At 38.2% G+C, this 17,452-nt stretch overlaps 1 protein-coding gene across 2 annotated transcripts; it reads left to right on the forward strand.

Moving 5' to 3' along the window:
- The first annotated feature begins 738 nt into the window (after nt 1–738).
- On the forward strand, nt 739–17,044 carry LOC120743246. Of its 2 annotated transcripts, none has more exons than XM_040046820.1 (7): nt 739–1,618; nt 3,098–3,165; nt 3,255–3,309; nt 6,884–6,931; nt 7,514–8,149; nt 8,838–9,968; nt 13,594–17,044. In XM_040046820.1, exons 3-7 carry the CDS (start codon nt 3,267–3,269, stop codon nt 15,633–15,635), a joined length of 3,900 nt encoding a protein of 1,299 aa, XP_039902754.1. In that variant the 5' UTR covers nt 739–1,618; nt 3,098–3,165; nt 3,255–3,266; the 3' UTR covers nt 15,636–17,044. The 2 variants fall into 2 exon arrangements, with proteins under 2 accessions (XP_039902754.1, XP_039902755.1); XM_040046821.1 differs by lacking the exon at nt 739–1,618 and adding an exon at nt 1,671–1,726.
- Nucleotides 17,045–17,452: the final 408 nt, after the last annotated feature.

The raw sequence follows: 17,452 nt of genomic DNA on the forward strand, positions 1-17,452 counted from the left end.
CGAATCATTCGTGGGATTTGTGGAGTGTTTTGATGGTAACAGCGAACCACTGATCATTCCACTGAGAGATTTGGAGCCAGCGAGGAATAGAGGAGGTTCTGTTGTGTGGGAGGATTTTGAGTTGATTTTGCTCAGTCGGGTGGGTTTTACAGCTTTGTGTTCTTGTTGTTTGCTTTTGTTTTGTGCGTCTTTATTTTATCTTATAATGGGGAAAAACTTAAAATGTCAAAAAATCTGCTTCCATAATATAAATATCATTAAATAACTTTAGAACAACTTCCACTTGACTCTTTACATGTAATGTTGTAAAAATATATATTTTATTGTTTAATTAATCTGAAAATGTTAGTCTGCCAAATGTGCAGCAATTGAATCTATTTATTCTCTTCAGCTGATAGTTTGTGGGGCCCAGGTAGACTGTATACCTGCATCTCTACCCGTTTCTGTGCGCTCCAGCCTCCTCTGTGCCATGTGAAGGGATTTTCCTTAAGGCAGGAGAAATGATCTCCACGAAAAGGAACAGGTTCGGCCATCGCACAGTGGAACAAATTCTCTTCTTCAATAAAAATGAAAAAGGGTTACCTTAAATGCATCATGTTTTTAATTTGCAAGTTCATAAGCATTTTCCCTTTCCATTTCACAATCAATTCTGCCCCCAGGTCAAAAATATGTCTGGGAAAATTTCCCTAATATAATATTATTTATAAATACACCCGTCTAGCACTTGCACAAGTGCATGGAGGCAGGACCTCACAGCAGAAGCATACTCCATAATGTGTTGTACATTATTATATGTATATATTATATGTAATGTGGTATTTTTCAATTATCGTATTTACTAACATCAAGAAGTCACAAGCAAAGAAAGACCACACAATGGTGCATGTTTGAACAAGGAGAGTTTACTGGTCAAAATTATTTATTAAACAAATAAACCACATTTTTTTAACCACCAAAAATACACGTTCAAAGCAACACAACGGCGGCCCAATATCAGACAGAACTCCACTCTGTGGGCAGTCATGATGAAGCAGTTGGTTTTATTTTGTGGATTCAAGCTGCTCTTCATATTTTTGGCCACCAGATGTCACCAGAGAGGACTGTGTTGAAAAGCTTCGAGTAATGAACCGTTTTTCTATACAAGCTTCAGAAAGCTTCATTTGGCCATCACTACCGTATGCTCTTCAACTTCCTCTGGAAAAACAGGACACATTACATCAGAGGCAGTGTAATGATGAATGATTATGAACACGGTGGTCTCAATGCTTTTGTCATGATCCTGTGTCTGTGACCCAGCGCTTTGAGTTTATTGTTATTGTTATTATTTTCTAGTTCATTCTGATTTTGTATTAATTCTTTAGGTTGGGTTCTCGTGTCTTATGATCCCTTCCTGTGTCTTCCCTCTGCTCTGTTCGTGTTCCCGAGTTTGTGTTGTAGAACAGTCTGTGAGTTTCCTGTTTTGTTTTGTAGGTTTGTGTCCCGTTATGCCTTCTGGCATCATTGATCACGTGACTCTATCCAGCCGAACCGAGCATCGAGACACTTCTGGAGCATTGTGTTGTCTTTTTGGATACACGCGCCCGAACTACAGCTTCAAACAGAGCATGGAAATGAGCAGGTTGCGTTTTTTTTTCTTTAATTAATCGATTTATTTTACTTCTTCTATAAAATTACAGGAAAGACACACTGACACTGCTCAGGTGAAAACAGCTTTAACCTTGTTAGGGTATGTAGTCGTGCGGAAATAAATAAACTATCCGCAAACTAAAGAAACATGGGAAAAGATAGTTTTACATTTTCAGACAGTTAAAATGGACAAAAATCTGAATCTGATTCAAGTCGATACTAAAGTGCTTTCACTTTCGCTTTTATAGTCGAATGCACTAAGAACGTACGATTGTAAAATGTTATTTACGTTTCTCACCGTTATACACACATTCATTAAATAACTTATTTCCTTCCTTTTATTTCCAAACTCCTTTTTTAGCAAAGTTTTTGTTTTGTTTTGTTTGTTAGTTTTTGCTGCAGGAAACAATGCATAAGTTGTAGTTTGACAGATCATTTAAAATGTTTGGGTTTTTTTGACATGTCATATTCTTTTACTGAAATGGCCTGCAAGGAATCATGGCTACGATAATATTTTGATTTCTGCAACTCTTTGGGATTATATCTGACTGTTTAATAACTATTTCTAACTATTTCTTTACATTCAGCATAACAGACTCACCTGTGTCACAACTGTGAGACACATTGAAATATGTTGTGATAATTATAGTTACATTTCCCCCACATATAAGCATGGAAATGTTTTCTCATTTAATCTACACAGACTTTTGATAGTGTTGAGGTTTGTCTGTAACAGTTTTTTATTTTTATTTTGTAAAAACGTACATGTATATTAAGCATATGTATTTTTACATAAGCAAAAAACAAAAAAACCTATAAAAAACAAAACTAGTCACAGACTTTATTTCTTTGGACTGCTTTTAGCTTTGATGGCATACATTCATCATGGGATCATATAGATGAGTTAATACAACGTCACAACATTCATTTTCATCCAGAGTTACATTAACTGTTCCTTAATATCTTGTAATAATGAGGTAGAGTATATTCATTTGACCTCATTTTTGGGGACATAACGTTAATAAACCCAGACTTGATCAACTGATTCTTCTGCAGGTTTTATTAATGTGTTAGACAGTTCTTAGCCTAGTTTTAGTCATTTCAGCTTCTCCTTGCTCGATGCAGTCTAATACTTTGTTTCAGAAAGGTAAAATTAACATCTGTCCCACAGCCAGTTTTAAACTATCTTCTGACAAAGTTCTCTAAGACACCCCCCCCCACCACCACCACCACCACCTCCTGAGTTTTTCATTCCCACTGCCACCTACTGCTTGCTCATAGTGAGTCATATGATCACTGGGTTTTTCTCTATATTAATGAAGGCCTTTATGTTACAGTATAGTGCCTTGAGGCCACTGCTGTGATAAGGCACTGTATAAATAAAACTGAATGGAACATTTTTCATTTAGTTTATTAACTCTAACTCACATCTAAAACGTATATCTGCTGTTCTTCTTCTTGTGCTGTAAAGTTGGTGTAAAGATGACTACGCTTTTTTAGAAATCCTTCAGATCTGAGACCTCGGGAACATCCAAAGAAGTAAGTGTTTACTTGCGGAGCTTTAACACTCATTCATTATATTCAACTATGGCTTTTAAAGAGCTAAATAGTTTTTCTCTTCCCACCAGCTGAACCACTCAATGATGTTTCCAGCAGAGTCCATTTCGGCAACTTATGAAGCTGGTAAGTGCAGTTCTGCATCCATTATAGCACATTTCCTCATGCATGAACACTTCCACTGAATTATGCAGCTGTAACCAATTCTTCAACTTTATACCTAAGTTATACCTAAGATTAAATGAGATAACATTTCCATGCTTACTCCAGCCAGCGGGTGGTGACAGTGTACATTTAGCTGTTTGGTTATGGCTCAAAGTGCTAGAAGAAAAAAACACATACAGGGTGGAATTCGCAATTCACCTGAGCCTACTGCACCACACTCCAACAAATGCGACTAAGCTGGCAGTAGGAGGAATAATCAGCTGGTATCAAGAACCTGGCAGTATCATTAATCACATGTGTCCATTGCAGTGGATATTGATAGACTTTTGCAAAAATATAAAGGTGCTGGATTTGAGTAAAACTTAATTTCATCCAGCATTCCTGTAGGTCACATAAAAATATACTGCTGTACAAAAGTCTTAAGCATCTACTAGTTTCTTTATATTTTGCTAAGAAAATTGGAAATAAGTGCAGCAATTTTTCAATTGTGCAATTATAGATTTTTATTTAAGTATGTAAGGCAGAAAGCAAGTTTGTATAAATCTAATGAGCCTGAAACTTCTGAAGCAGCTTTCTGTAATGTCTTTAAGTAATCTTCAGGAATATTTCTCCAGGCTTCCTGACAGACATTCAAAGCTCTTCTTTGGGTTTTTCTTTCTTTTGTTCTGTTTTCTGTCAAGATGATCCCACACTGCTTCAGTAACGCTGAAAAATGAAGCCATTAATTGTCAGTTTTCCAGTTGATATCGTATGATAGATCAAAATCTGATGGTATATTTATAATTTCAATAAATTCTGACAAGATCCCCAACACCACTGGATGAAATACAGCCTCAAATCATAATAGAGCCTCCACTGTGTTTTACAAATGGCTGAAGACTCCCTGCTGAACTTGTTTCCTGACCTCCTCTGCACATACTGATGATAATTTGATCCAAAATGTTGAATTTTGCAAGCCAGCAGTAGAGTGACAGCGTCTAGGTACCAGATTGAAATTCTCGGCACATCTGCAAGCCTTATAAATATATATCACCTTATAAAAAAGGGTTTGATTAGCTTGTGATTTCAGTTTATAACTTAATTTTGGTGTGATTTTATTCTCAGGAAATTGCATGGTGTTAATTGATAAAGATTTTTAACTTTTACATTTTATTCATTCAGAGCTAATATAAATGTTTCGGGGTGTTTTAAACATTTTACATACATGAATTAATGAGTTCGTACGGGTGCTTAAACTCCTTGAAAATGCTTGGATTTTAATATTGTCTTTTCAAGGTTTGAAAAGTGCTTGAATTTTAGATGTGGTTCTTCAAACTGCTTGAAGTTGTAACTGTATTTCATTCACCACAAATAACTATCTGATTGCAGCACATCAGATAGAAAAATAAAATGAGTCGCAAAGTCTGAAAGCAAAATTTCTCCTCCTGGGCTGCCTTGCACCACTGCATGGCAGCGCTAGTACAGCAGTTAGTTATGGCATGATAATGTGAGTTATTTCCCTCAAGTGAAAGTTATAAACATTAGCCCGATACATAACTAGCCAACTTAAGGTTTTCTGATTAAAGGGTAAAAGTGAAGTTGTCAGTAGTAAGTAAATAGAATACTGTTTATATTTATGTGCATTGCTGCAGCTTTTTCATTAACTTGGTGCTTTTATGACACCTTAGGGGGGAAATGATGGTAACGTAACGGACCGATCCATATGGGCACAAAGAATAGTCCCTTTTTTGTGCTACCAAAGTTCCCTGACTTTCATTCAAAATCTGTTTATCGTGAGCACCTACACATTAAACAACTTAAACATTATAATGGCTTCAAGCTCACATTGAGGCCTGTGGGGCTCTATCAGCCCCTGAGACTCTAATAGACAAATTTCATATATGAATATTTCATACTTTAAGGCTGCCTGTTTATTTAACAGAGATGAACAATAAATTATAATTGTACACAATAATATCACATGATACATTAAATAAATAGATATTAGGTAGATGCTTGTGCATTCTTAAAGTCTGTTCTCCATGTCTGTCTTACTGCACATGATGTTATTAGCACAAACATTTTAAAGGTCATAATTTAGGACTTCAACAATAATATAGACAGCAACAGTGGCAGTCCTAGCCTGTTTGGCGCCCTGATGACTTTGAACTTTTCTTGTCCATCTTCCATTGGTTTTAATTTTGCACTCCAGTATGAACACAAATCCCCCAACTCAAGGGTCACCACAACATGATCTAACAGACCTACACCTTAGTTCACAGATTCACTTTGTCTAAGGTTTATTTCTGGGATTTCACACAACCCAGGATTCCAATCATGAGTAGATAATGGGCTTGTATTTACAACATTATGAATGAAATGTGCTCCACTTGGAAGCAGCCGGCCCCCTTTCGACGGCTTGTGTGTGAGACTTTAAATCATCAAACTGTAAATTTTATATTGTTATTGATCCTTTACCCCGAGTCCTAAAGTGTATATTTATTTTCTTACTCTTCTTATATTTATTGTTTGTTTACTTGCACTGCTGTAACTGGAGCCTCGTCGTCTAGTCTCTATATGCTGGACTGTCTGTAGCGGAGATGACAATAAAGTTTACTTTGACTTCAGCAGCGAGCACGCGCACCGAGGGCTCTCGCGCTCACTTTTCGCTTATAGAATTTCGAAAAAACATCGGTGCAGATTAAAAGTCTGTATTATAATGTCTGCTGTTTTCGTGTTTGTTGGTTTGTTTTTATTTTGTTTTATTTTGCGAGCTCCAGCCGACCAGAGAATTCCCGCCCTCTCCTCCCTGTGCAACTAGCAGCAGGCGCACCTCGCAAACGGAGGGCGCCCTTACTCCCAGCAAATGGGCGATAGAAAACCGATCGGTGCCTGTGACATTCCCAATATGCGCTGGCTGATGTCGGGGCAGCATGAGTACGAGCAATTTTTTATTTATTTTTTTGCCGATGCCCGTGTTGCCGCCCCCCACCCCGGGCAACGCCCCTATCAAAAACCGCTACTGGACAGCAAGTAAACATCTTACAGTTACTTTTATTGAGAATTAACTTTAAAGAAACAAAAATCAGTTTCCTATTTTTTGTGTCAAATAGGAAAGAAGCATCAATATCTGATGAGAAGTGGTGTTGTATTTTTTGTATTTTTTCAAGAGGAGATGAATATCTCTAACAAGTTGATTTTTTCCACATTTGCTCATCTTAATGTTTAAGTGAAATGTGCTTTTTGAGTTTAAACACTATATGCATATAAGGCAACCTTTTCCTTTTGCAGTATTTTTGTGTGGTGTGTTTTTCTATGTTTTAACATTTTCACATTGTCTTACTGAGGTGATGCAAAGTGAAACATGCATATTTTTTTTGGTATTGTGCTGGAAAAGCTTGAAAATGGACCTTGAAAGTATTTAAAAAGTGCTTCAATTTGACCCTGAAAAAGGTGTATGAACCTTAAGTTGTTTTAAAAATATTCCAGTGCCATATGGGAAAGGAAGTTGACCTCCAAAAGAATGCATAAGAGTGACATTTATGTATACTTACAGGTCAACCTCTGAAGCGCAGCAGAAGCCGTGAATTACTGCGACCTGATAGTAAGTCAAACTAAACAAGATCAGAGTACTACTGTGCTTAATTAGGTTTGCATGTACAGTGTTCATTTGATTGTTCTTCTTTAGTTGTAAAAATTCATTATAAATGTTTTTTTATTGTCACTGCCGACTGCACAATAGAGTTTCTTTATTAACTCAGATTAATGAAGAAACATAACTTATCAACTTTGCGTACCATCTGCAGGATTTCTGATCAGGGTGTACCTGTTTTAATCTCTTTACAAATTAAATCCCAAACGCACAGAATGACAATAACAGGTCCTTTATTTTGTTTGTTTTCTGGATCACCAACAACTACTCAAAGTATTTACCGTGATTCCAGTCATTGTTCAGGTATCAGGGTTTACATTGTCTTGTATGAAGCATTTTTATGCATTGATCATTTTTTATCAGATTTTCTTAAATGAAAAATCAATTAAAAAAACATAAACAAATGTTGCAACAAACTGCGAGATCAGATTTGTATGACACCATAATGGACATATAATGTGGATATAGTTTGATAGGTTTTTGAATATTTTTAATAATAATGTGATTCTTTACATATCTGAATTTTCTTCTCAGTGTCTGAGCTGAGGGTTGTTTTGCTGGGCAACAGCTGGTCTGAGAGGAGTTCAGTGGGAAATGTTCTCATCGGAGAGACCGTGTTCAATGCTGAGAAAGAATGGAATACCTGTCTGAGAGTGACCGGACCTGTGGAAGACAAAACCATAGCTCTCATCAATGCTCCTGATCTGCTGGATCCAAACATGTCTGATGACCAACTGACAGAGATTATAGACAAATGTAAGAGTCTCTCTGAACCAGGACCTCACGTCTTCTTGTTGGTTATACAGCCTGAAACCTTCACTGGGGAAAACCAGAAGAAGCTACAATCAGTCCTGGAAAACTTCAGCGATCTATCATTTGATCACTCATTGATAGTGATATCATCGCCTGGTGGTCAGAGCTCTGGTTCCACTGAAAACTATCTGCAGCATCCACCGGTAACAGATATGATCAAGAAATGTAAAGACAGCTTGTTTTGGCAGAACCTTGAACAACGTCAACTGGTAAAAGCCATGGGAAAAATTGTACAGCAGAGTGATGGAGATCACGTGAGCTGTAATGTTTCCACAGCCACTACATCTGGTTTGCCCAGTTACCGACCAAGCCTGAAACAAGGAGAAATGGTCACTGTCAACCAGGATCCTGTAAAAGGTACTTTTTTCATTTAGTAGTATTCTTCATAAATTGCTTTTGTTGTATAACAATCATGCATTACAAATATTTTACCAACTCCCACCATGTTTGCATCTGAGAGGCAGCTGATTGGTTGTCATTAGTGGTGGTTAGCATTTTCTTTCTTCACCATTCGAACAGCCAGTATAAATGACTTCAGTAAACCTAAGAATGTCTTCCTTACAGGCTGGCAGTTTTTTGTAACAACAACAAATGGTGTAAGTCATAATAAAATGTGATTTAATAATCACACTATAGCTGCTCAGTGAGGTTCAATATAGAAAAAGCAAAGTTTTATTACAGCCACTCTAAAATGCTGCCCCAGAAAACATCCATTTAGCTGGCAGTCAGTTGTTAGTCACTTTATAGTTCATTTGAACCTTGAGGCCAGTTCCACTGTATTTTACAAAAACATGGAACTGAGCTAAAACGCTGGCATTGTCATATTAATGTTGTTTCCACAAACGATAGTGGTCTAACCAGACCATCTCTCACAAAGAAAAAAATTCACTTAACTAATCAAATGCTTTGCGTTCTGTTTGAGATTCATAGCCTTTAGAAAGGACTCTTGATTTATGTCAAACTACCAGCATTGTCATAGTTGGAATTTTAGCAAGTCAAAACCAACTCTGAACTGTGACTTTGTTTTTTCTCTTTTTTATTTCAGCATCTTCCTTCAGGATTGTACTTTTGGGGAGAAATGAGGACAAAAAGGGAAAACTGTTTAATTTGATTCTAAAAACTCAAGATTCTTATTTGAAAAGATTCCAAACAACAAAACAATGTGTGGCCTCCTGTGGGGAGTGGAGAGGAAACTCTGTAACAGTCGTGAAAACTCCAGACATGTTCAGTCAAACTGAAGATGTAGTAAGAACACAGGTGGAGAGGTGCATCAGACTTTGCTCACCTGGACCAAATGTTCTTCTGCTGCTAGTGGATTCTGACTTCAATGAGAAGAAGAGAGAAAGACTGAACTTCATCCTGAGCTTGTTTGGTCATGATGCCTTTAAATACTCGATGGTCATCCTGACAGAAAAGAAGATCAGTAACAGTGTAAATAAGCTTGTTAAGGAATGTGGGGACAGAATGTGTGGAATAAATGACACTACACGTAAAACGCTAATGGTTGAGATTGAGAAAATCATTCCTGGGCACAACAAGCCTTCTTTAAACCTGGTTCTGTTTGGGAGGAGAGGAGCAGAGAAGACTTCAGCAGCCAAGGCCATTTTAGGTCAGACTGAGCTTCATTCAGCCTCCAACTCATCAGAGCGTGTTAAACATCAGGGAGAGGTGTGTGGACGTTGGGTTTCCCTGGTGGAGCTGCCTGCCTTGTATGGAAAACCTCAGGAGGCAGTGATGGAGGAATCACTCAGGTGTATCTCCCTCTGTGATCCTGAGGGTGTCCATGCCTTCATCCTGGTCCTGCCTGTGGCTCCCCTCACTGATGAAGACAAGGGAGAGTTAGAGACCATCCAGGACACATTCAGCTCTCGAGTCAATGACTTCACCATGATTCTGTTCACTGTCAAGTCAGATCGTACAGATCCAGCTGTTCTTAACTTTGTAAAGAAAAACAAAGACATCCAGGAGCTCTGTGAGAGATTTGGAGGAAGATCTGTCATTCTCAATGTCAAAGACAAAGGGCAGATATCAAAGCTGCTGGAAACACTGGAAAAGATGACAGCTGGCAAAGATGAATCAAGCTATACACTCACCATGTTAACACGTGTCTATGTGGATAAAATCACCACACTCCAGGCAGAACTGAAAAACTTGAATCTACATGACATAGGCCTTTGTAAGTATTTTTTTTAATATATTTTTCATAGGTTTTATAAAACTTATAAATATGCCAAGGTTGAAGATCCTGTCTACACACATAAAATCCAGACATTAGAACAGACATTATTCTTACTCAACCTCCAGTTCTCCTTCATCATATTAATTAGACTTATACTTGGTTGTATTTTTGATTAAGAATAAATATTTTTTGATATTTGCAAAAGTACAAACAAACTATATTTAGCATTATAATTTTAAACATGAAAGACTGGATGTCAAGGCCTTTTATACCCTCTCTCAGATGTAATGAGAGGTGAGCCAGGGCATCTCCAGTCTCTTTGAATCGCACTGTTCTCGATACATGCAGGCCAAATAGTTCAATGTTTGTTTCATCAGGCCAGAGAATTTTGGCCTTATTGCAAACTCCAGGCTGAGGTCTGGACTTTGGCAGGACTATTGCAACACTTTCATTTCATTTTCTTTTTCAGCCATTCTGTGGTAGATGTCTGGCTGTGCTTGGAATCATCGTCCTGTTGATGACTCAGTTTGGTCCAAGTTTTAGCTCTCAGACAGATCTCACATTTTGTATAAGCTGTTTGTGCTGATATGCTTGGTTTGGTTTTCTCCAAAAGGATTTTTGTGCATTATGTCCATACATCTCTGCTTTGGTCACATCTGTCCACACTAGATTGTTCCATAAATTTTTGGTTTGTTTAGATTAGAGATGGACCGATCCGATATTACGTATCGGTATCGGTCCATCTCTAGTTTAGATGCATCTTTGAAAATCTGATACATACTACTGTGTTCTTGAAAACAGTCTTGAATATGAGGTAGATCACATTATTCGGAAAGGGCCTAATAACACTTCACAGATTGATGAGCAGCAACAGTCTGAAATTAATGCTGAAGTTTTTCCTCTTTGCTACTTGTCCTCTGAATTCTTCGGGAAGCATAAAGGTGTATTTATGAGATCTTGGCACTGAAGTTGTTGTAAACATTTTCCTAATCTTGTGGTGGATTTTGGCTTTTATTTTTTGTGGGGGCTAATTCTCATTTGATTAGACGTCTCCCTCTTGAAGCTGGTGACAGAAGAAATATATTGTCAAAATTACATAGCGGTTATTGTTTAGAGAGGTTATGACAATAGTGAGAGAGGTCTGTCTTAGACTGATAGACTGGCCAGGGACCGTCAGCTGATCGGAATCAGCAAAGCTCTATATCACCAGGTCCTTACATTAAAACCCACCATTATAATTGCAATCGGTGTGTTTCCCAATTCCTTACATATGGATACTTGTGTAGGACAGTTTGTTGTCACATTTAATGTAACTGGTAAGCATAGTTTTACATTTTTTATTAATTTTTAGGGCCCGGGCACTGACAGTGCAAAGGCCCTATTGTATCTGCTCCGTTTCTTCTTATTATTATTATTCAGGCAAAAGAAGGGCCTTTTTGAGGGCCTAAACATGCTCAAAAACTCATGAAATTTTGCACACATGCCAGGTCTGGTGAAAAATTTTGTATTTTAATGGTTTTACATATGAGCACTAGGAAATGGCTCTAGAGCGCCACCTATGTGTTGTTAAATGCAGCCCTACAAACACATCGTTTGAGCTACATGTATGAAATCTGGCACACATGTGTACCATGCCGAGACAAACAAACAAAAAAAGTCTGTTGGCCCATTGACGCAAACCCAACAGGAAGTCCGCAATTTGGAAGAGAAGGTGACATTTTGGCTCTAATTTTGCCATTTCCATGCCTCGAACTTTTTCGAACTCCTCCTTGGGATTTGGTCGTATAAGCTTCATCTTTGGTCAGTGTCAACTACACACCTGGGCCATGTTAAATTGCGGAGCTTTTGAGTTTTCGTGATACGGTGAGGGGGTGACGCCATGGCGAATTTTGATGACTCACCATGAAAATCTTGTTGCCTCTCATTCTATCATACATTGTCCAATCTGGACCAAAGAGCACATATATGATAAGGCTCCACCCCTGAACATATTTCAACTGCCATATTTGTTATCGGGGACAGCGCCACTTAGTGGGAACAGGAAATGTCATGTTTTACACTTTGGGGTACAGTATTGTGATGGGTGACATCTGCAGCCTCAAATTTCTCCAGGAAAGCCTTAAGGAGTTGGTCTTGGGTTACAGTGAAAACTGAGTTTTCGCGAAAGGGTGTGACCCCAGCAGCATGGCGAACTTTGATATCTCGCCATGAAGAAACAAATTAGTATAACTCAATGAAATCCAGTCTGATTAGTACCAGACTTTACAGGCATGATGTCAGACCCGCCCTGAACAGATTGATGTGCCCATTGTCAGGAATATGCACAGCGCCACCTAGTGGCAACAGGAAATGTCATGTCTTTCACTTTGTTGTACTGATTTTCACAGGTTCATCGTGGACACCTCAAAAGCGGTGAATATCACCATGAGTCCCTCTTGATCCTTCAGTGAGAAAATTGTGACTTTAAACTGAACGGCGCACCCTGGTGGTAACGCGGTTCACCATGAAAAATGAAGTGGCTTTTGAGGGGCTTGGAAAGTTTAAAAAGTCTTGAAATTTGGCGCACACCTCCAATGTGATGAAGGCTTTGTTGTTATGTGATCACTTTCCTTGAATAGCGCAAAATGGCTCCACAGCGCGTGTTTTATCTATGAGTCTGAAACCTCGTAAGCTTATGGAAGATATCAAGATGTACAAAAAAGTCTCTTGGAGCAATATCCCAAATCCAACAGGAAGTCAGCCATTTTAAAATTAATGTGTAATTTTGGCGACATTTTCCCCTCTTTTCAGGCCTCATACTTTGACGAACTCCTCCAAGGGATTTCATCAGATTGGACCGATCTGCAGTTTGTGGAATCTAAAGACCTTTGTGATGTTAAATTGCGAAGCTTTTTACATTCAGGGAAACGGGGTGGTCATGGCGGTACTTGGGGTTTCAATCACTCGCCAAAAAGCAGTAATCTGCTGTCACTCAAAAACACAATGTCCAATCTCTCCCAAAGGTCGCAGGCGTGATGAGACTCGAGCTCGGAAATGTTTGGTATGCCATTTGTCGGTAATAGTTAGAGCGCCACCTAGTGGGACGACTATAATCATGGTTCAATGAGATGAAATGTTAGCTGGTGGTTAAATGCATGAATTCCATCAATGTGACATCAGATCGGACGTGCTGGTTTTAGGTGTTGGGCGTGGCTCGACACGCCGGGGTGCTCATAACGCTGCTTGCAGCTTTCATTTTTTTATTGTAATTGTGTGAAGGGATGGATGGTAATCTAAACCACAACCTTTTGAAATTATTTTACATGGTCTTTAATACCAAACATGACCTGTGAGCTAAAAGAATAAGCGATTGAGAAAAACAAAACTTGTTCCTAAGGGATACAGTGTACGCTTGGCTGACTGTTTTGACTTTGTTCCCTTTCATCACTAAGTCATGTATCACAGTTTTTGTCTTTTAGTTGGGGTTTTTTGTAACGGATAACAATAATGTTCAGTCAGTGGCAGTATTTGATGTCCTGGTATTAAATGTTTTTGTACATCTAACTCAAAATTAGATGGTACTGAAAGATTATTTCAGTTAGTTAGGATTACCTTTCAATAACTATGTATTCTTAACTTACAGTGGAGGAAGAGAAGCAGAGCTCAGACTGTCTCAGGATTGTGCTGATTGGAAAGACTGGCAGTGGAAAGAGCTCCTCAGGAAACACCATTCTAGGAAGAAAAGAGTTCAAAACTGGCGCAAGCCAGACATCAATCACCAAAAAGTGTAAGAAAGCACAGGGTAACGTGGACGGTCGTCCTGTTGTCGTGCTCGACACTCCTGGACTCTTTGACTCGACTTTGTCACATGAAGAGGTCTGTGAGGAGATGAGTAAGTGCATCAGTCTTCTGGCTCCAGGACCACATGTCTTCCTGTTGGTGCTGCAGATTGGCCGATTAACGCCAGAGGAGAAAGAGACTCTGAAACTGATCAAGAAAGTCTTTGGGAAGAATTCAGAGACGTTCACCATCATTCTTTTCACAGGAGGAGATACACTCGAACATCATGAACAGTCTATTGAATACTACATTAAAGATGCATGTGATGATTCCTTTAAAAGTCTGATCGCTGACTGTGAATCGAGATACCATGTGTTCACAAACTATGATAAAAAAAACCATACACAAGTCAGTGAGCTGATAAAAAAGATTGACACCATGCTTAACAAAAATGGAGGAAACTGCTTCACCAATGAATTGCTGCAAGAAGCTGAAGCAGCAATAAAGAAACAAATGGAGAAGCTGCTGAAAGAGAAGGAAGAAGAGATGAAGAGACAGAAGGAGGAACTCGAAAGAAAACACCAGGAAGAAATGAAATCAATGAAAAGACAAATGGAAGAGCAAAGAAAAGAAAATGAACAGAGAGATGAGCAACTCAGACAGTTACGGGAAAGCATCCACATTCAGTCTGAAGAGAGAAAGAAAGAACGAGAAACTAGAAAGAAAGAGAGAGAAACAGAAGAACTTAAAAGACGAGGATGGGAACAAAAAATTCAAGAACTGGAGGAAAAACTACGATCAGAGTCAGAATCAAAGGAAATGATTAACAGCGATCTTGAACAGTACAAAGAAAATATAAGAGAGCAGGATCAACTGAAGGAAAAACAAAAGCAAGATGATGAACAGAAAGAGCAGAAACTCAGGGAGCTCCAAGAAGAATACAACCAAGAAAAAGAAAAATATGAACGTGAAAAAGAAAAAGAGGATGAAATCAAAATAGAACAAGAAGAGAAACTAAAAGAGTTGGAGGAAAACTATAAGAAAGAAATTGAAAACATACAGGAAGACATGGAGAAGTCTAAAGAAGAGGCCAGAAGAACAGCTGAAGAGTTGAATGAATTCAGAGAAAAAAATGAAGCTGTGATAGAAAAACTCATGGAGGAGGTGACGGATCTAAAGGAGCAACATCAGAAAGACCTGCTGGAAAAAAAGGAGGAATATGAAAGATTAAAGGATCTGTCAGACCACAAAGAAAATAGTCTGAAGCAGGAAATAGATGTTCTGCAGGGTAAACATAAATCAGAAATAGCTGATTTAGTCCTGATGCTCCTGAGTCAAAAGCAGGAAAACAAGAAAAAAATAAAAAGTATGCAGGAATCACACAGAAAAGAGGAAGAGAAGCTTAATAAAGATCTTTTACAGGAGAACAGGGAAGAAGAGAAGGAAGAAGTTGGCAAACTAAAGAAGAAACAAAAAGAAAAAATGAAAGGATTCAGGAAACAGCCTTTGACCCAAAACAAAGACGACTGGGAGACAGAAAGGGAAGAGCTGTCCAACCAACATGTAAAAGAAATTTGTGATTTGAAGCAAACTCTTTTAACAAAGCAGCAACAAAATAAAAAGGAAAAATTGGGTAAACTAAAAGAAGAACACGAGCAAAAGCTGGAAGAATTCAAACAAAAACTTCTGAAAGAAAATGAAAAAAATGAGAAAGAACAACTTGATGAGCTGCAGAAGAAACAGGAAAAAGAAATGAATGAACTAAAACAGAAACTCGGGACCCAAGATGACGACAATACCAGGAAGGAACTGGAAGAAATGCAGAAAAAACACGAAACAGAAATTAATGCGCTGAAAGAAAAACTTCTGACTACAGACAAGAAACAGCCCTGCTTTGTCTCATGAGCAAAACTGCAGACATCAAGAGAGACATTCATGTCCTTTATCCTTTAACGTGACCGTGCCAAGTATCACTCGTCACATTTATGTATTATTGGGGACATTTTGGGAGTCTGTGGGGACTGAAGCACTTCTGGAACCAGCTTCAAGTGGACTAAAACTAAACTAAACTGGACTAACTAAGACAGATATAGCTACCTTAATTCTACCGTAAAACAATAAGACAAGCTACGCCCTCTCCCATGCTCCCAGGATGTGGGGTGAAGCCAGAACACCCTAGAATGTCACTGACCTCCATGAGACATTCTTTCAATATGCCACCAACTATATACTTCTACACACAAGTGATTACATGCAGTATTCTACCCTATGCAAACTTATATCATTAAAAGATTATACTGACTACTAAGTACAATTTTCCATTGACAGTATTCTTTTATACTTTTGAGTTGTGGAATAGTTTCTGATTGTCATTTTACAGATGTACTGAACATCAGTTAATAGTCTTCTTGTCATGATCCTGGGTCTTTTGACCCAGCGTTTTAAGTTTATTTTGTTCATTAGGTTATCTAAGTTCATTTGGTTATTAGACTCCTTGTGTTTTCTTCCCCTGTATTTAAGTTTCCCCTCACCCTTTATGTTTCATGCTGCGTGTCTTATGTTATCAAGTTTGTATTATCATGTCTGTCTCATGTTTCCTGTTTTATTTTGAAGGAGTCGTGTGTTCTTTGTTCATTGTATTTAGTTTCACTTCCCTTGTCCTGTCATTAGGCTCATGTCAGTCAGCTGTTCCTCCATGTGTTCCCACTTCCCCTAATCACCTCCTGTGTATTTAAGTCCTCTGTTTTCGGTGTGTGATTGTCAGGTCGTCTGTTGTCCATGCCATACTTCTAAGTTGCTTGTCTAGGGTTGTCTTATTGTTTGTTTAGATTTCCCAGTTTATGTTTGTGTTAATTTTGCTTCAGTTTGCCTTGCCCTTTGTTTGTACCGTTTCTACCAGCCATATTAAACGGCTCGCCTTTTGTTAACATTTCAAGTTTTGTTCCCTGTTCCTTGGAGTCTGCGTTTTGGGTCCTTTTTTCAATTCATACAGTCTGCCCTCGCCAGACTGCGACACTTCTCCCCTGGTTAGGGTGTTTTTCCTTTTCACCAAACTGTAAATTTTTATGTTGTATCATTTTTATTAATGCTTGTTTTATATGAATTCTTTTGATATTTTAGAATTAAAGAGGATTTGAAGTTATGATTCGCATGGAGATTTAACATTAATTACATTTTATTATCCTGTTTGTACGGTTTTCACCTGCTCCGTTGAATGAGGCGGGAAAATGTAGTTTGGGCTTTTTTCTGCATTGATAAATACTGACTGAATACTGTGTTCCATTTGTGTTTACACAATAAAAACAAAGTTAATGTAAACTGAGGATATGTTTTTCAGAATGAAAGTAATGAAATGAAAATAAAGGACAGAAAATATTCACAAACTGTTTAGCAGAGAAAAATAGTTTGTGGATGATCGTGATCAGCTGAAGAAACACTGTGGAAAGCGTTGTGGGCAGATGTTGTTGCTTTCAGGATTTTACTGCTAGCACACACTAATACCATATGGTAAACAACACAGCTACACCCAAACAGGTCTAAATAAAACAGCTAACTGAGGCTTAACAGTGTTGGAATATAACTGGAATAAACCCCAAATAACAATGTTCATTATTAGAGTCAGGTCTATGAAACAGAAACAAATGGAGTATAGTTTACACTAGGATGTGCCAGAGGGTCAGAGAATATCCATCAGTGTGCAACCATCAAAGGCCCTTATTACA

The sequence above is a fragment of the Simochromis diagramma genome, unplaced genomic scaffold (genome assembly GCF_900408965.1).
Source record: "Simochromis diagramma unplaced genomic scaffold, fSimDia1.1 OVJJ01000491.1, whole genome shotgun sequence".
NCBI classification, from domain to species: domain Eukaryota; kingdom Metazoa; phylum Chordata; class Actinopteri; order Cichliformes; family Cichlidae; genus Simochromis; species Simochromis diagramma.